General features: G+C 39.1%; 1 protein-coding gene and 1 long non-coding RNA gene across 6 annotated transcripts in view; one reads left to right on the forward strand and one right to left on the reverse strand.

Moving 5' to 3' along the window:
- Nucleotides 1-27210, forward strand: part of LOC112860863 (phospholipid-transporting ATPase IB-like) — a 216029-nt gene that overhangs the window by 180495 nt on the left and 8324 nt on the right. For all 5 annotated transcript variants that reach the window (XM_086714937.1, XM_086714959.1, XM_086714965.1 and 2 more), the window contains 2 exons: nucleotides 11061-11149; nucleotides 19544-19642. In XM_086714937.1, coding sequence (XP_086571063.1) covers nucleotides 11061-11149; nucleotides 19544-19642 — 188 coding nt within the window. The remainder of the gene's footprint in view (nucleotides 1-11060; nucleotides 11150-19543; nucleotides 19643-27210) is intronic.
- The window catches only part of LOC147584880 (uncharacterized), a 128853-nt gene that overhangs the window by 63463 nt on the left and 38180 nt on the right, over nucleotides 1-27210 (reverse strand). The gene's annotated exons all lie outside the window — the stretch shown is intronic.

The raw sequence follows: 27210 nt of genomic DNA on the forward strand, positions 1-27210 counted from the left end.
ATCTCTGTCTCCCCAGCACTGGGTGGGTGCCACGTCTTTGCTTGGTTTTTCAACCTGCCATCTCTTTTCTGCTGGGTCTCTGGAAGTCTCACCCCGCACATTCGCTGTTTAAGAGTGAATCCAGGAGTTAAGGGCAACAGACACACTTCATTTATATGTCAAAGAGGAAACTGAGCATTATGAACTCTGAAAATGAAAACACGACATATCAAAATTTATAGGATGTAGCTGATGCATTACTTAGAGGGAAATTTTTAGCACCATAATCATGTCTGTAAAAAAGAAGGTTCTCAAATATCAGCTCTAGCTTCCATGTTAAGAAACTAGAAAAAGGACAAATGAAACCCAAACTGAGAAGAAAGGAAATAATAAAGATAAAATGACCAAATTATACAATGGTCAAAATATTCAAATAGATACTTCACCAAAGAATACATATGAATAACAAAGGAAAAGAAAAGATGCTTAACATCATTAGTTATGAGATAAATACAGATTAAACTGAGACAGCAGCACACAGCTATGAGAATGGCTGCAACTATAAAAATGTCAACACCAAGTGTCCCTGAGGATGCAAAGCAACTGCCACCCTCATATGCTGCGCATAAGAACGTAAAACGCTTTCTCCGGCTCTGTGCTGACAGCTCAGAACCTGGAGCCTGCTTCAGATTCCGTGTCTCCTTCTCTCTCTGCCCCTCCCCCGCTGGTGTTCTGTGTCTCTCTCTGCCTTTCAAAAATAAATAAATGTTTAAAAAAATTTTTTTAATAAAAAAATGTAAAATGCTTTGGAAAGCAGTTTGGCAGTTTCATAAAGGTCTTAACGTACGTGTTATAGCGTGTATTTAACATGCTATAATGCCCAATGTTTTAGCAGCATTATCAACAATAGCCAAACTATGGAGAGACCCCAAACGTCCATCAACCAATTAATGGATAAAGAAGATGTGGTATATGTACACAATGGAATATTACTCAGCCATAAAAAAGAATGAAATCTTGCCATTTGCCATGATGTTGATGGAGCCAGAATGTATTATCCTAAGTGAATTAGGTCAATCAGAGAAAGACAAATACCATATGATTTCATATAGATGAGCATATGGGAAGAAGGGGATAAGAGAAGAGAGGGAAACAAACCACAAGAGACTCTTAACGATATAGAACAAATCATGGGTTGATGGAGGGAGGTGGAGGGGAGATGGGGCTACATGGGTGATGAGTATTAAGGAGGGCACTTGTTGTGATGAGTGCTGGGTGTTGTATGTAAGTGACAAATCACTGAATTCTACTCCTGGAACCAATATGGCACTGTATGTTCATTAACTAAACTTTAAGTTAAAAAAAGGGGGAAAAAAAAGTATAACATACATATACCATAAGAACCTGTCATTCCACTCCCTGATATTTACCCAAAAGAAATGAAAGCATACGTCCACAAAAAGACTTGAATATAAATATTCAAGGCTGCCTTGTTTGCAACAGCCCAAACTGGGAACAGCGCAAAAGTGCATTGACTGGTGAATAAAAAAACAAATCACCATACAGCTGAATTATTATTCAGCAATAAAAATGAATAAACTGTTGACATATACAACAACTTGGATGGCTCTCAGAATAATTATGTTGAGAGAAATAAACCAGGCCAAGAAGTTTACAAACTGTATGGATCTGTTTATAGAAATTTCCAACAAATTTATAGTGACAGAAAGCAGATCAATAGTAAACTGGAGACATGGGTGGTGGGTGGTAAATGGCACATGAGGCCAGGAAGGAGTGCTTACACTGAAGGATAAAGAGACTTCTGGGGGTGCTAGTTATATTCTTGCTTGTGTTAATGAGCTCATGGATATAATGTATGCCAAACATATCAAATTGTTCACTTTAAATATGTTCAGTGTATTTTAAGTCAAACTATGCCTTGATAAAGCTGTTAAAATAATAAAATATTTAAATGAGACTTAATTCATGAATGTGGCGGAATAAGCACTGTAGTAAGGGAATGGTGACAGGCTGTTTTTTTCCCATTTTAAAAGAGAATACTTATATTGTCATAAATTCTGTATTGAAATTGAGAATTTTAATGAAAACCTGAGAACTTTTACCCTAAGATCAGGAACAAGAAAAGGATATCTACTCTCACCACTTCTTTTCAACGTAGTACTAGAAGTCCTAGCCACAGCAATCAGACAAGAAAAAGAGATAAAAGGCACCCAAATTGGTTAAGAAAACTGTCACTATTTGCAGATGACATAATACTGTATGTAGAAAACACTGAAGACACCACCAAAAAAACAAACAAACAAACAAACAAACAAACTACTGGACCTTATAATGAATTCAGTAAGGTCGCAGGACACAAAATCAATATACAGAAATCCACTGCATTTCTATACGTTAATAATGAAGTAGGAGAAAGAGAAATTAAGAAAACAATCCATTTACAACCGCACCAAAACCAAGAAGATACCTAGGAATAAACTTAACCAAGGAGGTGACAGATCTGTACTCTGAAAACTATAAAGCATTGATGAAAGAAACTGAAGATGACAAACAAATGGGAAGGTATTCCATGCTCATCGATTGGGAGAATAAATATCGTTAAAATGTCTATACTACCCAAAGCAATCTACACGTTTAGTGCAATCCCTATCAAAATACCAACAGCATTTTCACAGAACTAGAACAAATAATCCTTAAATTTGAGTGGGACTACAAAAGATACCAAATAGCCAAAGCAATCTTGAGAAAAAAGAACGAAACTAGAGGTATCGCAATCCCATATTTCAAGATATATTACAAATCTGTAGTAAACAAAACAGTGTGGTGCTGACACAAAAACAGACACATAGATCAAAGGAACAGAATAGAGAACCCAGAAATAAACCCATTATTATACGACCAATTAATCTTCAAGAATATGCAATAGGAAAAAGACATTCTCTTCAACAAATGATGTTGAGAAAACTGGGCAGCTAGATATAAAAGAATGCAACTGGACCACTTTCTTACATCATACACAAAAACAAACTAAAATTTATCATTTTAAGTCTTGTACTTTTCTGAATGTTTTAAGCATAAGTTGATTGTTAAGGTGAAGGAATATGCAGTTTGTTGTTTAGATATTAAATGAAATATTTTTTTCTTACTTGTTCCTCAGTTCCTTTAAAAATCATTTCCCCAATACACCTTTCATGCATACGTCCAGAAGAAAGCTGTTCTCCACTGAGAGAGCCAAACAATAATAAGCCAGTTACTCTGGGCTTGAGCTACCTGCTTCTGGGTCCAGGGTGTTAAGTATATGTATTGTTTCAGTTCTTAAAATACACTCAAATCTAGAGAGTGAAAACTCCTTGACGCTTGTAGCAAAGACGTATTCAATTTCTTCCTTTCCTTTGATTTTTATTTCTATTCATAAATCCTCTCTTTACCATTGGCAAAACTGCCAAGACTGCAAAGGCAAAGTGTTTACATACAGATCTATTGATTTTCGTCACGCACACGTCACAGAAAAGGTTTTCCACTCTGAGTTTGGCATAGCATGCAGGAAATCTATTTACCAAACCAGTAAAAACAAACCTCCCTACCGAAAAAGTATTGGGATCAGGCAGAATACTGGAACTGTGGAACAGAACTCCTGCAAGTAACTCCATTTGTGCTGAAGTTACCTAGTTTGATTACTTTTGTTATACATACAAAAGTCAAGAGTCTCACGTACAGTTGGCCAACAGACACACGAAAAGATACTCAACGTTACTAATCATCAGTGAAACACAAATCAAAACCACAAGGAGATATCGCCTCGTAACAGTCAGAATGGCTACTATCAAAAATACAGGAAATGACAAGCGTTGGTGAGGATGTGGCGAAAAGAGAACTGCTGAGCACCGTTGGTGGGAATGTAAACTGGTGCAGCCACTGTGGAAAACACTATGCCTCTTTGCACCTCTGTGATCAGGAGCAGCAGTACGTGATCAGAGCAAACACCTCCAATATTTGGAGAACAGGGTCCTTTTCCCTCGGCCAAATTCCCCTAACCTGTACGCGAGATGCTTCAGAAATATGTGCCACTTGGCTGGGAGTACATGATGGGGAGCTGCTACTGGGCAAAGAGCTGAAATTGACCAAAACTAAACACAGTTTAATTTTGCAAGTTACCCCCTGGAATATGCAAGCCTTCAACAGATTCCAGAGTTCAAAAACAATTATAACAGACACATCCTATGAGTGCAGTTACTGTCGGGGGTGGGGGGCAGACAGCTCCCCATTGCTTCCTATTCTGCCATTGTCCTAGAATCCTGTTTTATTTATTTCTGCTCTATTCCTTATTATTTCCTTCCTTTTGGCGAGCTGTGGGCTTGGTTGTTCTTGTTTCTCTAGCTCCCAAGTCGTTAAGTTAGCTCATTTGAGATCTTTTTTTCTTGACGTAAACATTTATTACTATAAACTTCCTTCTTAAAACTGCTTTTGCCACAGCCCATAAGTGTTGATATGTTGTGTTTTCATTTTTGTTTGTCCAGAGATACTTTCCTGTTTCCTCTATTGTTGTTTCTGAACTTGTTTTGTTGTTGTACCTTCTTTTTAAAGTATAATTAACATACAGTGTTATTTAATTTCAAGTGTACAAGATAGTGATTCAACAACTCTATATATTATGCTATCTCACTTCAAGTGTAACTGCCCTCCGTCACCATACGCCGCTATTACAATATCCTTGATTATATTCATTCACCACACTTTACCTTTAATCCCAAGACTTATTCATTCAATAACTGGAAGCCTGTACCTCCCACTCCTCTTTACCCATTTCACCAATTCTCTCATCCCCAACCCTCTGACAACCACCAGATTGTTCTCTGTATTTATGGGTCTGTTTCTGTTTGTTTATTCGTTTTTAGATTCCATATGTAAATCAAATCATAGGGTATTTGTCTTTCTCTGTCTGATGTGTTTCACTTAGCATAATACCCTCTAGGTCTACCTGTGATGTCATAAATACCAAGATATCATTTTTTACTATGAAAATAATACACACACACACACACACACACACACACACACCATTTCTTTATCCATTCATCTACTGATAGACACTTAAGTTGCATCCATGTCTTGGCTACTGTACATAATGCTGCAATAAATAGAGGGGTGCACATATGTTTTTGAAGTAGTGTTTTCTTTTTCTTTGGGTAAATACCCAGTACTGGAATCACTGGATCATACATTATTGCTTTTTAAATTCGAGGGACCTCCATGCTGTTCTCCATAGTGGCTCCATCAATTTACATTCTCAACAATGCACAAGGGTTCCTTTTCCTCCACATCCTCACCAACATTTGTTATTTATTTCTGGCCATTCTGAGATACAAGGTGATGTCTCACTATGGTTTTGATTTGCATTTCTCTGATGATTACTGACGACTAGTGATGTGAGGTAGCCTTTCATGTGTCTATTGGTCTGTAGGAATTAGAATAAAAAAATTTACAAAAAAATATAGTAAAAAATTTTTAAAAATTTATAAAAACGGAAAATAAAAATAAATTTTTTCTTATTCTGTATTCAAGATTAAGAGAAGAAAAGGAAAAAAAAAAACCCAAATAGATGGACCAGCGAACAGAATGAAATCGAAACGAAATTACGTCCAGTTTGCCCTGGAAGCCAAACTATAAAGCACTGTGTATCTGCACACTTAGGAGGCAGAGAGACTTGTGGTCCTCTAGGGCTTGGTTGGTGCAGTTGGATGGGGCTTGGTGTAACGGCTCGATTGTCCACTAGGTGGCTCTGCTTAGCTTACGGGGATGGACGGATGCACGTGTGTGGGAGAGGGGAAAATGGCATTACCCACCTTCCCAGTCTGGCACAGGAACACCGCACTCTCACTGACCAGCAGTCAAGCAACCCTCCTATGTCTCTGTTTTCTGTCCACTCCCTGCTTCTACAGTGTCTGCATTTAAGCCATCCTGCCACGCAGCACCTCCGTCCAGAATTTTGTTTCAGACGGGGCTGTTTCCACACCCCCCCCCCCCCCCACTTCTGAGGGCCCTGTGGCTTGGACCTGCTCCAACCCTCTGGGGGAGGGGTCTCATTGAGCAATGGCTGGGTGCCGGCTGGCCCCAGCAGAAGTTCGTGCAATTGCGCAGAAGAGGTTAAGGGGTTATGGTAAATCACAACGCACAACCGACACCACGTTTGGCCTCATCCTGGCATCTTTGTTTCAATGCCAGCAAACGTGGCCGTTCCCTGGGGTCCGCTGGGACCTTTGCCTGTGGGGAGGTCCTCTACCAAATGCCCTCCTAGCAGGGGAACTGCTTCTCCCCACGTAGCCCCCAGGCCTCGGACCTCACTGCCTGCTCCCGGGGATTCGCCCTTCCCACCAGAGCACTGCCAGGTATTGAGCTGTGGAATTTCTGACTGCTCTCCCCTGTTTATAGAGCCCTAATGGTATTGAAACCCTCTCGTTTCTCCTTTCTCCCTTTCTTGTCCAGTTACTTGTGGCTGTTTCCACTCTTTCCCTCCAGCTACTTTCAGCGGGAGTGCTTTTCCTGTACTCTGCCCCCTTTCTCTGTCCTCTCTCTGCAAAAACAGCTCTCTACCCTCCATGGCCTCTCTCCCCCAGTTTACCTCTCCGCACTGTGTACCTGCCAAGTTCTGTGGCTCAAGTTATGCAGATAGTTGTGTTCATCCTCAGATCAATTTTCTAGGAGTGCAAAATGGTTTGGTGCTCATCTAGTTGGATTTCAGGGACGAGAGAAGCAGAGAACTTCCACGCTGCTCCAGCATCCTGGCCCCTCCCTCAGGAAACCTCTATTGACCATCTATAAATCTTCCTTGGAAAAATGTCTATTCAGGTCCAATTTAGTTTTGTTGTTGCTGAGTTCTGTAAGTTCTTTGTATATTTTGGATGTTAGGTTCTGATTGGATATATGATTTGCAAATTATCTCCTGTTCAGTAGGATGTCTTTTGTTTTGTTGATGGTTTCCTTTGCTGTGCAAAAGCTTTTCATTTGGGTGTAGTCCAAATAGTTGACTTTTGCTTTTTTCCCCCCTTGTCTGAGGAAACATATCTAGAAAAATGTTCCTAGCGCTGATGTCAAAAAGATTACACCTATGTTTTCTTCCAGGAGCTTGATGGTTTCAGGTCTCACTTTAATCCACTTTATTTTTGTGTATGATATAAGAAAGTGGTTCAGTTTCATTCTTCTGTATATAGCTGTCCAGGTTTCTCAACATCATTTATTGAAAAGAGTGTCTTTCCCCCATTTTATGGTCTTGCTTCCTTTGTCATAGATTAATTGACCATATAAGCAGGGGTTTATTTCTGAACTCTCTATTCTTTTCCATTGATCTGCATGTATATTTTGTGCCATACTGTTTTGATTACTATAGCTTGTAGTGATCAAAATCTAGGATCGTGATACCTCTAGTTTTGTTCTTTTCTCAAGATTGCTTCGGCTATTTGGTGTCTTTTGTAGTTCCACTCAAATTTAGTATTATGTGTTCTAGTTCTGTAAAAAGTCCTATTGGTATTTCGATAGAGATTGAATGGAATCTATAGATTGCTTTGTGTAATATGGACATTTTAACAATATTAATTCTTCTAATCCATGAGGATGGAATATCTTTCCATTTGTGTCATTTAAAATTTCTTTCATCAATGTTTTACAGTTTTTAGAGTACAGATGTTTCATTTCTTTGGTTAAGTTTATTCCTAGGTATTTTATTCTTTTTGAATAAAATTTTAAGTGGGATGGTTTTCTTAATTTCTTTCTGATACTTCATTCTTAGTGTATAGAAATACAACAGATCTCTGTGCATTGATTTTATATCCTGTGACCTTAGTGAACTCATTCATGAGTTCTAATAGTTGTTTGGCGGAGTCTAGAATTTTCTATACATACTATCGTGCCATCTGCAAACAGTGACGGTTTTACTTCATCCTTACCAACTTGGATGCCTTTTATTTCTTTTCATTGTCTGACTGCTGCAGCTAGGGCTCCCAGCACTACGTTGAATAAAAGTGGTAAAAATGAACATCCTTGTCATGTTACTGATCTTAGAGGAAAAGCTCTCAGTTTTTCACCACTGCATATCATGTTAGCTGTGCATTTTTCTTATATGGCCTTAATTATGTTGAGCTGTGTTGCCTCTAAACTCACTTGGTTGAGAGTTTTTATTGCAAATGGATGTTGGATTTTGTCAAGTGCTTTTCTGCATCTTCTGAGATGACTGTCTAGTTTTTTATCCTTTGTCTTGTGAATCTGGTGTATCACACTGATCGACAGGCCCTCAGCAATGCAGAGACCAAACCCTGCCCAGTGTGTCCACAGCAGGCAAAGGAGGTCACTGTAGCTGGTGGGGCTAAAGGCAAATGTGGCCCAGCCATAACAGTAGGGTTCAGGCAGCCCAGACGGGAGATACTTCTGGAACACCTAGTTCTGGTGACCAGGGAACGCTGTGCTGCAGGGCCCCACAGGGCCTCTCTTCTACAAGATCACTACTTCCAAGACCAGGAGACACAGCTGACCTCCCTAATAATACATGGAAACAAACACAGGAAGTTAGACAAAATGAAGAGACCGAAGAATACGTACCAAATAAAAGAACAGGACAAAGTTACAGAAAAAGATCTAAATGAAACTGAAATAAGCAATATGCCCAATAAAAAATTCAAAGTAATGTTTGTAATAAAGACTAGAGCAAAAATAAAAGAAATAAAGACCAAAAATAGAAAAGATCAATGAAATCAGGAGTTTGTTTCTTTGAAAAGATGAACAAAATTCATAAACCTTTAGCCAGATTCATCTAGAAAATGAGAGAGAGAGGACTCACGTCAATAAAATCAGAAATATAGAATGAGAAATAACAACTGACACCACAGGAATACAAAGGATTATAAGAGACTATAAAAATTATAGGCCAATGAATCAGACAACCTAGAAGAAACTGATAAATTCCTAGAAACATACAATCTTCCAAAACTGAATAAGAAAAGAAAATTTGAACAGATTAATTACTAAGTAATGAAACTGAACTGATAATCAAAACACTCCGAACAAACAAAAGTCCAGGAATAGATAGCTTCACAAGTGAATTCTACCAAACATTTAAATAAGAGTTAATATGTATTCTTCTCACACTTCTAAAAAAGGAAGACTTCCAAATTCATTCTATAAGGCCAGCATTACCCTGATGCCAAAATCAGATAGACACTACAAAAAAGATAACTACAGGCCAATATCTCTGATAAACATAGATGCAAAAATCTTCAACAAAATATTAGCAAACCAAATGCAACTATGCATTAAAAAAGTCATTCATTACAATCAAGTAGAATTTATTCCAGAGATGCATGAGTGGTTTCCCTTTTGATTTCTTTGACCCGCTGGATTATTCAGTAGTGTGTTGTTTAATTTCCACATTATTTGTGATTTTATCCAGTTTTCCTCCTAGTACTGATTTCTAATTAAATAGAATTATGATCAGGGAAAAAAATACTTGATATTATTTCAATCTTCTTAAATTTGTTAAGGCTTGCTTTGTGGCCCAACATGTAATCTATCCTGGAGAATGTTCCATGTGCACTGGAAAAGAATGTGTATTCTGGTGCTGTTGGATGGAATGTTCTGAATATGTCTATAAGGTCCATTTTGTCTATTGTGTTATTGAGGACAGCTGTTCCCTTATCGATTTTCTGTCCAAATGATCTTTCCATTGTTGAAAGTGGGGAATTGAATTCCCTATTATTATATTGCTGTGAATTTCCCCCTTCAGTTTTGTTTATGGTTTAAATATTTAGGTGCTCCAATGTCAGGTGCAAACAAACTTATAATTCTCATATCCTCTTAATAAATTGACCTCCATAATACTATATAGTGACTTTCTTTGTCTCTTATGACTGATTTGGCCTGAATGTTTATTTTATCTAATATTAATATAGCCACTCCTGCTCTCTTTTGGTTACCATTTACTTGTAATATTTTTTTCAATCCCCTTACTTTTGCCTATGTGGCCTGAAAGCTGACGTGAGTCTCCTATCAGCGGCATATTGTTGGATCTTTTTTATTTATCCAGTCACTCTATGTCTTTTGATTGGAGAATTTAATCCGTTTACATTTAAAGTAATTACTTACTGGTAAGGACTTACTATAGCCATTTTAATAACATGTATTATTCCCACAGGTCCTAAAGATAAATCACAGCATGCCACATGGGAAAGAGACCAGGGTGGTCAGGAGGAGGAACACAGGAGCTGAGGAGTGCTTAGGCCTTGCCTTTATTGGGGCTTCCATGGGAAAGGCAAGGCAGAGCAGGGTGAACAGCCCAGGAACGGCTAGTTTAAATGACTTTTTGCAGGCTTTGGACTATAGGGGTGGTTTCTAGTTGCCTGTTACCTGGTTCTGGAATGATTATGGCAAAGGAATAATGCCTCCTGGGGTATATGGGCCAGATAGAGGAGAGAGGCTGTGGATTAGTTTGCAGATCAAAGGCATCCTCCCCGCTGAGATCTTACTATCTGTAAGAACTGACTAGCTCTGGGAGGGGCAGTCTCCACACAGAAAGGTTTTTTGTTTGGATGTTGAAACATCAGCATATACAGAAAATTAAAAATATATACAATACAGAGCCTTACCCAGTCCTGTAAGTACAGTCCCAGTACAGTCCTGATTCTCTCTGATCAGGCAGAAAGAAGAGTGATTTTTCGCAGGGGACTAGAATGGCACAATTGTCTTACACACAATGTCTAGAAGTTAAGTAAAGTTGTATTGCTAGGTTAACATAAGGTTGAACCGCGCTTGCATTCCTGAGATAAAACTTACTTGATCAAAATATTTACTTGGTTGACTGTTTATAGAATATACTATCGAATTAAGTTAGCTGATACTATATTTAGGTTTTACGTACTTATACTGATTGAGTAGTTCTAGACTCCTATGACTGCATCCACACCTGCATCTCGAGGTTTTTGTGGAGGAGAAGGGAAACTGAAAGTTACACGTGGTACTCAATACTGACAAACTAAAAGATTCCTATGTAAATACTCTTTATTTCTATTTATTTGCAGGTCAGTGTGGTCCTGGTTTGTCCACACTTCTGGCTGGGTTTCTTCATAGTCCCTATTGTGTGCCTGATTCTAAATCTACTATGGACATCGTAAGTTGAAAATTAAGGTAGTAACCAAAAAAATATACTGTCATGGTTAATTCTTCTTTTCCAATTATGTGGTCTTCAAATTAAGTTGAATTTGAAAATTTGCCACTTTATGAATATTAACAGTCATGGGACTTTTAGAAGTAAATGTCTTCTGCCTTTCACCACCGTAGATTTCCCAGCAACCAATTTGGGGGGGAAAAAGATGTTATCAAAATACATGAGAGGTAAATTTGGTAGTGAACTACCTAGTTCATGATCTTTCCTGAAAGGTCATCCACTTACTCTTTAGAAGTGGGACTTCTATCCATTTTAGAGGAACCAAAACCTGATACCAGAGGATCACAGATTAAAAACTAATAACAAAATAAGAAACAGGAGGAAGATGTTCAAATTAGAAAGACATTCTTCACTTTTTAAAAACATGGGAAATAAGAGTCTATTAAATATAGTTCCCCCAGAATATTTAGGTATTAGAGGACAGAAACTCCCCTCCCCCTTTTTTTTCTTACCGAATCCAACAGGAAAAAAAAGCTTTTAACTAAGGTGTTAGAAATCCCTGAAATCCCTAATGTTACAGATAAAGAACCCATGAAATTACAAGCTTTAAAAATCGGAAATAACTTGTACACGATCATCGTACATAATGTGTAACATGAACAACAGGGCTTTACAACATCACAGGGGAGCCTGAGTGGCTCAGTCAGTTGAGCACCTGACTTCAGCTCAGGTCCTGATCTCACGGTCCGGTCCGTGGTGTTGAGACCCATATCGGGCTCTGTGCTGACAGCTCAGAGCCTGGAGCCTGCTTCGCATTCTGGGTCTCCCTCTCTGTCTGCCCCTCCCCTGCTCACAGTCTCTCTGTCTCTCTCAAAAATAAACATTAAAAAGTAAATAAACATCATAAATTTCAAACTAAGAAGTTAGAGAAAGAAATATTCTAGAAGTGATAATACTAATTTTGCTTTTTAATGTCCAATTCTTCCTTAATTCCTCTATATATCAGGGCAAATGTAATTATTTATAGACCCCAAAGCAGAGGGGTGAATCTTTCTCAAATCCCCCCCCCCAAACATATTAGGTTCTTTTTCTCTTTCCATGTGTTGTGTGTGTGTGTGTGTGTGTGTGTGTGTGTGTGTGCGTGCGCTTGCGCAAGTGTGGGGGAGGGGGTCTTTTCATTCATTCCACCTTCAGCAAGAACTGTCTTTTAAGAAACTGTTTGAAGAACCCTTTATATCACTATTAACTCATCAACCAAAGTTAGCGATGGGAGGTGGAGAGAAAGTACTTAATACGTTTGTAATATGCATGTTTATTCATTCGATCCTGAGAGCAGGAGGGTCAGGGCAGAGACAGCCAGTAGTGCTTACTCACGGCAACAGCCACTCTGGTGCCCCCCCCTCCTAGCATGAAAGGTATGTCACAGGGGAGGAAGCCCCAGACTATGAACCTGGGAGTCTCTGCAGGAGAACAGCAGTTTTCCTCTCTTGTCTCCTGAGAAAGGAGAGAGGCTTTGCTCCTTAATGGAAGCCAATTCTCCTGGGGAAGAGAAGGAGAAGGATCACGGGTTCCCACTCTTTGGAATGTGAGTAAAGTTGTGCAGGGGTGAGATAAAACCAGTGTCTCCGGGCTCACAAATCCTAGAATATCTCCATGGCTCCGATCTCATCACATTTTGAAACATAAACGTTCTGCCCTGGCACAGAATGTCTTCTCCACAGTCCCACAAGTACATCTTATCTTCCATTCAGTAGGTTTTGCCATTTGGGGAGGAAACCATTCTAGTGTAATTAATAGTTACATACCCACCTTTGTATTAACAGATCTCAGACTTTAAAAACTAATTATAACAAAAAAAAAAAAAACCCCTGGAAACATACCATTTCCCATCTTGGGGGCACCTCCAATCTGAGTGCTCCAGGATGTGCTGCCCCAGAGGCATTTATTTACTTAGTACCAAAGTGTTCCTGCTGGCAGAGTTGTGGCCAGTAGGGAGACAGAAACCTCAACCGAACTAGGATACGTTGAAGACTCCCAACCTAAAATAACCATTTCAGGGGCGCCTGAGTGGCTCAGTCAGTTAAGCATCCGACTCCTGATTCTGACTCAGGTCATGATCTCACAGTTGGTGAGATCGAGCCCCACGTCTGCACTGTGCTACCAGTGCAGAGCCTGCTTGGGACACTCTCTCTGCCTTGCGGTCTCTCAAAATAAATAAATAAACATGAAAACATTCTTTAAAATGAGCATTTCATATCTATACCACAGCATCGATTTCCCCAGTGCAATATGTACTGGTCCAGTTTCATTCCATACTTTCTTTTGCTTACAGAATGCAATTTTCTTCACATTGTTTTATCCCATCTCTGAGTATAAATATTTCTATTAAGTTGGATGAGATTCTTTCTGGAAAGAAAAAAAAAAAAACCTTTCTATAAAGTACTCGATCTAGGGAAATTTTATACTACATTTTAACGTGCAATATATTTCTCCTAATTATTCCTCACTACATCCTAATCCGCATCCCATCCACAAGTTTTTCAGTTTAACCTCGGAAATAATTACTGTGGAACAAAGTAACCGACTGGGCATTAACTGCTGTCACGTAGATGAAGAATGTGCCACACGCTGACAGTGCACAAGCGTGTCTTCCGTGCTGGTGTCACTGCGGAACTTGGAGCTTGAGTTTTTGAATCTTTCTGAAAGTGTGTTAAACTTTTTTAAAGGTGTTAAATTCCAGCACGTGGCATTACACATATCTCAGTATGAGCTCTTCGGCACATCAGCTGCGTTATTTCTGCTCTTTCTTAGCTCACCATTCTTTTCTCCATTTCAGAAGTTAAACTCTTATGGGTAAAAAAACGTCAGAATGAAGTAGTCATCTTTTGCCCTGTGGCATCTGAAAACTTCCTGGATGGTCCTCTCCTATTAGGCAATAAGGGGTAGATTTGGATCTGTAAACACTCCACTTTTATCCTCTTAACCACCTGCACTTTCCCATTGTATCAAACTTTGCTTAAAACACCTCATTGGGCACCTGTATAATATGGATAGTATGTATTTCTTAAAAAGCATAAATTTGGTTTTCTTGAATTAGTTTCGCAATCAATTCTTCCAAATTGTTAGTCTGAGATGGCATTTGTATCTTTTTAACGTTTATTTATCTGAGAGAGAGAGTGTGTACGCGCGCGTGAGCAGGGGAGGGGAAGAGAGAGGGAATCCCGAGCAGGTTCCACCCCAGCGTGGAGGCCTGAGTGGGGCTCCCCCCCACAAACCTGAGCTGAAATCAAGAGTCAGTCGCTCAACTGACTGAGCCACCCAGCACCCCTGAGATGGCATTTTTAAATGAACTGCTGTGCACTCACAGCACAGCGAAGTTCATCTGTCAAGGTTGCTGTGAAATGCTGCCACTAAAGCCACCGGACTTTTAGGAGCAGTTCTTTTGGCTCTGTTTTGTTTTTAACCTCAACGAGTCTATCCCCTTTACTACTCTACTTATATTTCCTGCTTATAAAATAGCCTGTGATCCAGAATGATTTCAAAATCTTGGTACAAATGGGGCGCCTGGGTGGCTCACTTGGTCAAGCATCTGACTCTTGATTTCAGCTCCGATCAGGATCTCATGGTCGGTGAGATCGAGCCCTGCACTGGGTTCTGCACCGACAGTGTGGAGCCTGCTTGGGATTCTCTTGCTCCGTTTCTCTGCTGCCCCTCCCCTTGCTCGCTCGCTCTCTCAAAATAAATAAATAAACATTTAAAAAAATCTTTAAAAAATCTTGGTATAATCCTAGGGAGATACTTACATGAAAGTTAAGTACAAACGTGAAATAATTCAAATATACATGTGATTTGGACTTAAGAAGACTGTATATACTACTAAAATACTTTCTTTGAGTTACATAACACTTACACTAAAGTACAAATTTCAAGCATTTCACAGTCCCTTTGAATTGCAGATTTTCCCACCTCTATTTACCATATTACAGAACAAAACAAAAACAAAAAATGTGGTATGCTAACTTATCTTTACTCAAAGAAAAAAGGGGGGGCCTCAAGTAACTAAAAAGACAACGAAAAATTCAGGATTACTCTTACTTGCCTTTAAAATGCAGCTGGGGGGCGCCTGGGTGGCGCAGTCGGTTAAGCCTCTGACTTCAGCCAGGTCACGATCTCGCGGTCCGTGAGTTCGAGCCCCGCGTCAGGCTCTGGGCTGATGGCTCGGAGCCTGGAGCCTGTTTCCGATTCTGTGTCTCCCTCTCTCTCTGCCCCTCCCCCGTTCATGCTCTGTCTCTCTCTGTCCCAAAAATAAATTTAAAAAAACGTTGGAAAAAAAAAATTTTTTTTAAAAATAAATAAAATGCAGCTGGGAACTTGCAGACCACCTTGGCCATACTCAGTTACAGACGAAGATGCTAACATACTGAGAGGATGATTCTAACAGGACCCCTCAGCATCCAGCGCACCCTTCTCTCTCTTTGGAAATCTAGGATCTATGGCTAGATGATGACATCACTGGGGAATCAAGTGACAGAAGCCACAGGTTGTAAAAGATCCAAGTTAAGACCTACACTCGATGCCATGGATCACTTTCCAAATAATTTTCAGAGCTGTTAAGTATTACATTTTAGCCATCCTACAGTTACACATTATCAAGGAAATATTTAGGATCCTTTTCATAACTATGGAATTTACTAGAAGAATCCATGTAAATGCACGTAGATGGTCCCGATAGCAAATTATGTTCCAAATACTCAATTGCACATCTATTTGCATCTAAAGGCACATTTTCTCAGAAAAATGTAAGTAGCAGTATTTTTTTTTAGTTCAGGCCACAAGTGGCTATTTATTTGATAACATGGATGAAACGAAACTCATTTCCGTGGGGGGAAAAAGGGAAACAGTGTCACTGGAAATGAGCAGTATTTCAGCTCCTGAGAAATACTTTACTGGGTACACAAGTGCTTGAAATTGTTGTTTCCCGGCCCGAAATCTAGGAAGGTAAGGAATGAAGAGAAGTTGCTGGAGAGGGTGGTAAGAGGGGGAGGACCTGAGGAGGCAGGTACACGTGCAGAAACTGGGGGTGTGAGGAAACCAGGGAGCCAGAGGTGGTTGCTTCTGCTTCAGATAAGACTTCAGACCTTGCCCCTTAGGACCTACTACCAGAACCACCATCCCAAGGCTCTCCCTCAGGAGCTTTACAAAGGACCTCGTCGACAGGATCCCAGAGCTAACAAGGTGAACTGCCTCCCTGCTGCCCTCCCCTCCCCCCGTGTGGCTTCCTGCTGTGCAGCGAGGAGAAAATGTGGTGGCTTGAAGGGTGCCCTGATTATCTGGGGAGGGCTTTTCTGGACAGCCACACTGAGCGTTTCTCTATCTGCTTTAGAGCCAGCATGGTTTTGAGTTTGGAAAGTTCCAAATATACGCTGTAACGAAAACTGATGTGGTTTAGGTGTCATTTTTAATATATATTTTATATCAAATGTGTGAGATTTCGGGGCGCCTGGGTGGCGCAGTCGGTTAAGCGTCCGACTTCAGCCAGGTCACGATCTCGTGGTCCGGGAGTTCGAGCCCCGCGTCGGGCTCTGGGCTGATGGCTCGGAGCCTGGAGCCTGTTTCCGATTCTGTGTCTCCCTCTCTCTCTGCCCCTCCCCCGTTCATGCTCTGTCTCTCTTTGTCCCAAAAATAAATAAAAAATGTTGAAAAAAAAAATTAAAAAAAAATAAAATAAAATGCGTGAGATTTCAAATTCAATCTAATGTTAACTTACCAATCTACATTTCAAATGACAGCACTTTATCTCACGGAATTACGATTAAAACAGCTAGTACATATAAAGTGTTTAGAAAATCACCTGCCACATGCTGGTATTTATGTACGGATCTTTTTATTTATCTCTCATGCGTACTTCCTTGATAATTTAGTTCTATTGTTTATTCTACAGAAAAATCATAAGTGACAAATACCATATTTTACTATTTATAATCCATTCCCAGGAGTTAGAAGATGTTTATACTCTACCTTGAACTTTCTTTCCATAAAACAAAAACTGTTCACTTTCGAGTAAACAGCAAATATAGCCTGTGCCTCTATTTCAACTGCTTTACAAAATGTTCTCCTCCATCACTCTTCACCTTTCCTTACATTGTGATGTCCAAATATGTCGTTAGATAGACATACAGTAAGTAAAGCTTTTTTATAATGAATAATCACGGACTTCTGAACCTGTCAAATAAAGTATGGCTTTTCTTTTCCAACATTCAAACCATATCTTATTAGCTACATTTCCTTCATTGTTCGTTTGTTGTTAAGTTACTTCCCATCAGCAACTTTCTGATACACCGGAGACAGATAAACCTTGCAGTCAACATACAAAGAACATGGTAAAGTGTTCACTTGTTATATGTTCATAATTTTACTTTAATCCAAAAGGATTTCAAGAGATTCAATGCAGTGCCAACACAGTGACGTCACAGTCACAGGTTTTAAGTTAAAATATCAGAACAGCTGCTGACTAGAGAGAAAGGCAGCTTCCTTTGTTTAGGGAACAGCTTAGAAAATTCCTAAAATTGAAGCATACCAGTTAGACACGTGTTTTTCTTCAAGTATACATTAGTGTTTAGGCTTGTTAATTCTTTATTTTTTTATTGTTTTTTATGCTTATTTTTGAGAGAGACAGAGCGTGAGCGGGGAAGGGGCAGAAGAGAGAGAGACAAAATCCAAAGCAGGCTTCAGGTTCTGAGCCCGCAGCACAGACCTAGACCCAGGGCTGGAACTCAGGAACTTCGAGATCATGACCTGAGCTGAAGTCAGAGGCTTACCCAACTGAGCCACCCAGGCACCCCGGCTTGTTAATTCTTTTATAATACAATTTTGAAGTGTGTGGCATCACATTCTTTGATGGTTTTTGTTCCAAAACTTGACCACTGACGTCTCTAATAATTTCTCCCAATTACCCAATCTTCCTTCTTCCCGTGATTTTCTGCCTCAGCCAGCCTAAAATTTATAAACCACCAAGTCTTACTACCAGCCTAAACTCTTGCACTTTTTAATTGTACTTGTCTGGGGATGTGAGCGGCTATGACTACCCAGGAGTCCGTGAGCTGTCCTCTGTGTCACTTCTTAGCGCCTGCCAGACCCCTCCCAAGGCCACAGATGGCCTGCTCCAGCCCCATCTCCCCCGCCTCTCTCAGGTCATGCTTACTGTGCCCCTCCCACCACAGGGGTTTCCCAGAGTGGGTCTCCTCTGTCCAGAATGCTCTCCCACACCCTCCTTCACTAACCGGCTTCTCCTCCTTCACCCCAGCTCAAATTCCACTTCTCCAGAGAAGGCTTTGCTAACACCCTTGGAAGCTTCTACCTCTGCCTCACACTGGAATGGTGCCACGTGGGGCCCCTTCCATCATACCTGTTTCCCTCTGACATGGCTCATTCGTGTACTTGTCTGTTGACTGTCTCTCTATATACGTTGGAAGCGTCGCAAAAGCAGAAACCGGGGCTCCTGAGTGGCTTACTCGGTTAAGCGTCTGACTTCGGCTCAGGTCATGATCTCACGGTTTGTGACTTCGAGCCCCGCGTCGGGCTCTGTGCTGACAGCTCAGAGCCTGGAGCCTGCTTCGGATTCTGTGTCTCCCTCTCTCTCTGCTGCCCCTCCCCCGCTCATGCTCTGTCTCTCTCTCTCTCTCTCTCAGAAACAAATGTTAAAAAAATTTAAAAAAGAGAAAGTAGAAACAATGTCTATTTTTGCTTTGGTATCTAATTGTGGCTCAAAGAAACTTAATACTGGAGTGGATGAATGATGAGTGCATGAATACAGATAGAGACCCTAACGAAAACAAGTTGCCACAGAAAGGGGGAGCACTGTCTTGTCGGTTTCAAGTCAGAAATGCACACCTGTGGTCAAGCACTGACAGGACACATCCACTCTGCCATTACGACTGCTGTGAATGGCACAGGTAGTCCTAGGTGTCTCTGATGGAAGTGAGGGTTGGAGGCAGCACACAGCTGAAAACTTGAGAATCAAGATTCCCAACTAGTGACCATGGTAGAAAAAGTCATACGGAATCACGTCTCAGTCCTCTGAACCTTCAACTGTCTGGCTAAAATGCATGCAGATTGACTCGTCCAGAGTCACGGCCCCTGCAACTTAGACACACACCCAGATCTACAGACTTGCACGGAGAGTCGGCAGTGTTCGGGGCGGCTGCAGCACCCCCTCTGGTAACGCCTCGTAGCTGCTGGGAAAGCAAGACTCTGGTTTCGCTCAGAGGCTGGGCACAATGCATCGCATCTCATCGTACAGCCTGTAGGCAAGGGATGTCCAGCTACCCAAGAGGGAGAAATTGTTGCTTACACCGTGTAAAGCTCATGTGTTCTTTTTATCTTTCCCATACGATACAGGATTAGAAATACCTGCAACGGAACGTTCCTAGAAGAAGTTCGTAAGATGGAAAGAGGCAGAGTTCAAGAACTTCATCTTCCAACAGCGTTTGAAAAGAGGTGAGGCTCTTCCCTTCATCCTGACTTTTGTTAAAAACCTGATCTCCTTGTTCTTTTTCTACCTTTCCCCTCCCAGGCACTTCCATACTTGTCATGATTCCGCAAGTTTATTAAGTGCAGGTCAACAGGCTTCTTGAACTTCACACCCCCAGCCACACCAGCTTCCCGTAAGACCCTCCTTCCAGCGGATGGCAACTTCATTCTTCCAGTTTCTCAGGCCAGAAATCTTGAAGTCATTCTCACATCCTCTTTCTCCTATCCCACCCCCATCGTGTCAGAAAATCTTACTGTTCCTACTTCAAAACAAAAAAACAAAAAAAAAACGCTGAGAATTTGATCACTACTCACAACCTGCACCATCGTGACCAGGTCCAGCCTCCATCATCTTTCTCCTGGATCATTGCAGAAGCCTCTTACCAGGTATCTCTGCTTCTGGCCTTCCATATAGCAGTCAGAGGGAGGAGGCTTTGGCAGGGTAAATCAGACCATATCACTCCCTGCTCTCTGCTTTCCTATGACCTCTCCTCTCACTCTCTCACTCAGAGAAAGACAAGACCCTTTTAGTGGCTTCCAGTGCCCTACACACAGTCCCATCACACACAGTCCCATTACACACACACACAACCAATTTGAGATACCTCCTTATGGCTTTCTCTTCTCATGTCTGGTCACCAAAAGGTTTTTTTTCTTTTTTTAATGCCTCGTTTTGGAAAATCACATTTCCATTTCACCACACATATTTTCAAAGCAAGGTGTGTCCTTTTCACAACCTCCCTTGCTATTATTCTAACAGATGGTGCATCAAGCTTATGCACGCTGACTTTATTTTAACTTCTAGTGGTTGGTGGACAGACACCCAGATACCTGTGTTGGGCCAAGGAATCTGCTAATCTCTGCCACTTTCCCCTGCAGATTCTTGCAGAAAGGTTTAGACGTGCAGGGGAAGCAGCTCCTCTCTCTGAGTCCTTCCCACTAGACGAAGCTGGGGATGCAGGAGGTCAGGGGAGGGCACCGCCAGAGAAAAAGACCAGGGCTGCTTCTAGAAACTCTCCCCTCCTCCCACCGCCTGGGAAGAAGACACCAAATTACAGTGTTCGCTTCCACAGTTGCTGCTTCTTCCCACTGGTCCTGACCCGACGGCCTTGAGAGAAGAATAGACCAAATGCTAGGAATCAAAGTGTACTAATATTTTTTATCTCTGTATCTAAACTATCTCCAGGGAGAGATCCGTTCCAATTGTCTGACAGAACCTGGGTGTTCTTCTGAGTAAAAGTGCCATGCTCCTTTTCTTCTATTCAAGGCACTTCCATGAAGCCTGGTCTGTCCTGGAGTTTTAAGTGGGCTTTCTCTGCATCTGGAATATTTATACAGGAAGTATAAGGCAAAGAATAAGTCTTTAACTATACTGAATGGCTGCTATATTTGGAGTACTTTGTTAACCAAGATGGAAAGGGTCAAAAGCAACTGGTGATGTAACCTGAATAAAGAGGCCCAAACACATTTTTGATTTTATTTAGGGAGAATCAAAATTGTAAGTGGGCAAATATAAAATAAATGAATGGGGTGATTAATCAAGACCCACATATTTGGCACCTGGTGAGTACTCAGGAGTGATGGTCCCAAGCGTTGGCAAGGACGAAGAGCAAGTACAGATGCTGAAAAAGACAGTCTGGACAGCTGGGCATTTCTCATGAGTTTAAAGAAAAGCTTATCCCATGTCCCAACAGTCCCATTTCTAGGTATTTACCCAAGAGACTTTAAAGTGTATGTCTACACATCCAGGTGCATGATGCGGAAAGATCCCCATCAGGTATGACCCGAAGATTTCACCAAGATACATTATAATGAAACTGTCAAAAATCAAAGACAAAGAATCTTGAAAGCAACAAAAGGAAAGAAGCTTGTCACACACAAGGTAATGCTATCAACCGATTTTTCGACACAATACTTATTGTCCGAGAGAGGTACCATGCTATATTCAAAGTGCTGAAGGGAAAACAGCTACCAACCGAGAATACTGTATCTGACAAAGCTGGAACTGAAGGAGAGATAAAGAGTTTTCAAAGCAAACAAAAGAGAAAGGAGTTTATCACCACAGGCCTGGCCTTACAAGACATGTTAGAGGGACTTCTTTAAGGCTGAAACAATAGGGCACTAATCAACAGAAAACCATGAAAAGTATAAATCTCATTGGTAAATGTAAATATATAGTAAAATTCAAAATAATCTAATGTTGAAAAGGTGATAGATAAATCAATATGAAGGTTAAAATACAAAAGTAGTAAAAAATAACTATAATTACAATCATTTGTTAATAAATACACAAGAAAAAATTGACATACAAAACAAAGGGGGGGGGGAGAGTAAAAATTCAGACTTTTAGAATGCGTTTGAACTTCAACTGCTACCAAGTTAAAACAGACTGTTACAAATACAAATCATTTTAGGTAAGCCTCATGGTAACCACAGAGCAAAGAACTATTGTAAATACACAAAGAAAATAATAAAGAAAAAAGCATCTAAGCATACCACTACAGAAAAACCATCAAATCACAAAAAAGAGAGCGAGAAATGAAGGACAACGGTCCTTCAAAACAACAAACAAAATGGTAAGAAGTACACAACCAAAACAGCCAAAAAACAACAAAGAGCCAAAAATAAGCAGTAACTACAAACAGGCATATCTTGTTTTATTGTGCTTTGCTTTATTGCACTTCACAGATACTGCTTTTCTTCCCCACCTTTTCTCTTTACAAATTGAAGTTTTGTGGCAATCCTGTGTCCACAAGTCTATCGGCACCACTTTTCTGACAGCATTTGCTTACTTCATGTCTCTATGTCACATTTTGGTAATTTGCACAGTATTGCAAACATTTTCATTACTATTATTTTTATGGTGATCTGTCAACAGTGATTATGACTTGATGAAAGTTCAGGTGATGGTAAGCAGTCATCAGCAGTAAGTTATTTTTTAATTAAGGTATGTACATTTTTTAAGGCATAATGCAATGGCACACTTAGACTACAGTATAGTATAAACATGACTTTTATATGCACAGGGAAAACAAAAAAAATCCATCTGACTTGGTTTATTGCAATATTAGCTTTACTATGGTAGTCTAGAACCAAACCTGCAGTACCACTGAGGTATGCCTATACTTATGAGTAATTACTTTAAATGTAAATGGACTAAATTATCCAATTAAAAGAAATAGAGTGGCTTAATGGATTAAAAAAAACAAGACTCATCTATATGTTGTCTACAGGTGACTCACTTCAGATGTAAAGACACACAGAGACTGAAGGCAAAGGGAAAGAAAATGATATTCTATGCAAATGGAAACCAAAAGAAATCTAGGGTAGCTATACTTATATCAGACAAAATAGACTTTAAAATAAAAACAAGAGACAAAGAAAGGCATTACACAATGAAAAAAGGGTTAATCCAACAAAAGGATATAATATGTGTAAATATTTATGCACCCAGCATAAGAATACTAAATATATAAAGCAAATATTAACAAACCCAAAAGAAGAAATAGACAGCAATACAATAATAGCAGGGGACTCTAATACCCCACTTTCATTAATGGATAGATATCCTAGACAGAAAATCAACAAGGAAACATTGACCTTAAATGTCTTGTTAGATGATGGACGTGACAGATACACATAGAACATTCCATCTCAGAGCAAAAGTATATACATTCTTCTCAAAGGCACATGGAACAATCTCCAAGACAGATCATATGTTCAGCCCCCAAACAAGTCTTAAGATATTTAAGAAGACTAAAATCATATCAAGCACCTTTTCCAGCCACAATGCTATGAAACTGGAAATCAATTACAAGAAGAAAACTGGAAAACTCACAGTTTGTAGAGATTAAACAATATACTATTGAACAACCAATGGTCAAAAAAGAAATCAAAATATGTCTGGAAACAAATGAAAATGGGAAGACAACATACCAAAACTTATACGATGCAGCAAAGGCAGCTCTATAGAGGGAAGTTCATTGCAATAAATGCCAACATTAAGATACAAAAGACATCTCAAATGAACAATCTAATGATACCCTTTAAGGAACTAGAAAAAGAAGAAGTAAGCCTAAAGTTAGCAGAAGGAAGGAAATAACAAAGAGCAGAGCAGATATAAATGAAATAGAGCAAAAACACAATAGAAAAGATCAATTAACTACTGTGTTTTTCAAAAAATAGAAAAACTTTTGGTTAGATTCATGATAAGAAAAAGAGAGAAAACTCAAATAAATCAGAAATTCTACACCTGAAACTAACATTACACTGTATGTTAACTAACTGGAATTTAAATAAAAATTTGAGAAAGAAAAAAAAAAACCCAAACCCTGTCTTATTAGTTGTCCTGCCAAGACGAAAAAGCAGTATGGAATACAACTGTTATTATGTTGCCATCAGTTTTAAATATTTTAATGAATGACTTTATTGTATTTGTACCCTGAGGCTTTTTAAAGTTAAGGTCATATTGAAAAAAATAAATAAATTAAAAAAAAAAAGAAAAGACAGACATTACAATTGATCCCACAGATATACAGAGGACCATAAAGCACTACTATGAACAATTATATACACCAACAATTGGACAACCTGAAAGAAATGGATAAATTCTTAGAAACAAACACAGTCTACCAAGATGAATCATGAAGAAATAGAAAATATGAGCAAACCAATTACCAGTAAGAAAATTGAATCAGTAATCAAAGACCTCCCAATAAACAAAAGTCCACGACCAGGTTTCACTGGTAAATTCTACCCAACATTTAAAGAAGAATTAATACTAATCCTTATCAAACTCATCCAAAAAATAGAAGAAAAGAGAACACTTCTAAACTCATTTTACAAGATCAGCACTTACCCTGATACCAAACCACAGAAGGACAGTACAAGAAACAAAAATTATAGGCCAAGATCCCTGATGAACATAGATACAAAATCCTCAACAAAATATTAGCAAACCAAATTCAACAATAACTTAAAAGGATCATATGCCATGATCAAGTGGGATTTATTTCAAGGGTGCAATAATGGTTCAACATCCACAAATTAATCAGTGAGATACACCACATTAACAAAATGAAGGATAAAAATCATGATTACCTTAATAGATATAGAAAAAGCACTTGATGAAATTCAACATCCTTTCATGATAAAAACTCTCAACAAACTGGGTATAGAGGGATGTACCTTAACATAATAAAGGCCACAGCTATGACAACATATGACAAGGTCTCAACATATAACAAGCTCACAGCTAACATCATAATCAACAGTGAAAAACTGAAACCATTTCCTCCAAGATCAGGAACAGGATAAGGAAGTCCACTCTTGCCACTTTTATTCAATATAATATTGTACGTCCTAACCAAAGCAATTAAGCAAAACAAAAGTGGGGGAGGGAGTTCATTCAAATTGGAAAGGAAGAAGTAAAATTGTCACTATATGCAGATGACATGATATTATATACAGAAAACCTTAAATACTCCATCAAAAAACCTGCTGGAATAAGCAAATGCAGTAATCTGTATCACAGGATACAAAATCAATATACAAAAACCAGTTGTGTTTCTTTTTTTTTTTTTTTAATTTTTTCAGTGTTTATTTACTTTTGAGAGACAGAAAGAGAGACAGAGCACGAGCAGAGAGAGAGGGAGACACAGAAACTACAAACTGAAAACTCTAAGACACTGATGAAAGAAACTGAAGATGACACCAGCAAATGGAAAAATATTCTGTGGTTACGGATTAGAAGAATATTGTTAAAATGTGCACACTACTTAAAGCAAACTACAGATTCAAGGCAATCCTTAGCAAAATTCCAATGGCATTTTTTACAGAATTAGAACAAACAATCCAAAAAGTTGAATCTAGAAATTTGTATCTAGAAATACCCCGTACGTATGTGGTCAGTTAGTTTACAACATAGGCACCAAAAATATACAAAGTTTATCTTCAATAAACGTGTTGGAAAAACGACAATAACATGCAAAAGAATGAAACTGGACCACTATCTGCACCATACACAAAAACTAACTCAAAATGGATTAAAGATTGAATGTAAGACCTAAAACCCTGAAACTCTTAGAATAAAACACAGAACGTATGCTCCTTGATTGGTGTTAGTGATTTTTTTTATTTGACCCCAAAAACAAAGGCAACAATAAGAAAAATAAACAAGTAGGACTATATCAAACGAGAAAGCTTCCGTACAGCAAAGGAAACCATCAACAAAATGAAAAGGCAATCTACAGAATGGGAGAAAATATTTGCAAATCATATCTGATAAAGGAGTAATGTCCAAAATATATAAAGAACTCCTACAACTCAATAGCAAAACCCCGATCGATCCAATTAAAAACTATCAGAAGATATGAACAGACATTTTCCCAAAGACATACAGATGACCAAAGGTACATGGAAAGGTGCTCAACATCAGTAATCATCAGGGAAATGCAAATCAAAACTACAATGATATATCACCTCACAGCTATTAGAACAGCTATTATCAAAAAGGCAAGAAATAACAAGTGTTGGCAGAATGTGGAAAAAAGGAAACCCTTATGCAGTGTTGTTGGGAATGAAAATTAGTATAGCCACTATGGAAAACAGTTAAAATTAAAATTAGATATACCATATGATTCAGAAATTCCACTTCTGGAAACAAAATCATCTATAGACTGAATGCACTCCCTATCAAAATTCTAATGATGTTGTAATAGAAAAAAATAAAAAATAAATAGAAAAAAATCCTAAACTTTGCATGAAACCCCACATAACCAAAGCAATCTTAGGAAAGAACAAAGCTGGAGGCATCACACTTTTTGATTTCAAACTGTATTACAAAGCTATTATACTATATTACATTCTCTTCTAAAGCTAATATATATATTGCTATAGCAATCAAAACAGTATAGTACTGATATAAAAAATAGATCTGGGAGATTGATACCTAGGTAAATACCTTTGTTAAAATTCATTACACTGTACTTTTAAGATCCGTGCATTTTATCACATGCAAAATCAATCTCAGTAAGAAACCAAACCAAAACGATAAACACGATATAAATGTGCAAAAAGAAAGCTCACATAACATAGGGCTAACCTCCCCAACAGATAAATTGTTTCTAGAAATCAGTAAGGTCAACTACCCCCAAGCAATAGAAAAATAAGCAAAGTACAGTTCACAGAAAAGGAAATAAAAGGAAACACTAAAGATTCTTAATCTCATTAAAATATTCTCAACTTTACTCATAATAAGAAATGAAAATCCTAAGTACACAGGAAGGATATTTTTCATCCATCATCATTGGCCACCCTTGGTTAGTGAAAGTATGGGAAAGTAAAGAATTATGGCAGTTGCTTTGGCAATATCTATCAGAAATATAATTGCATATGGTCTTTGACTCGGTAATTCCATTTCTGGGAACATACCATTCCCTCCCATCCTCAAAATACTCACATAGGTCCCAGTGGTAGGGACCACCACAGTATTTGGAACAGCAAACACTTAGGAACAACCATACCTGTGGCACATT

This window comes from Puma concolor, chromosome A1, assembly GCF_028749965.1.
Source record: "Puma concolor isolate L17-30 chromosome A1, mPumCon1.1.hap2, whole genome shotgun sequence".
NCBI classification, from domain to species: domain Eukaryota; kingdom Metazoa; phylum Chordata; class Mammalia; order Carnivora; family Felidae; genus Puma; species Puma concolor.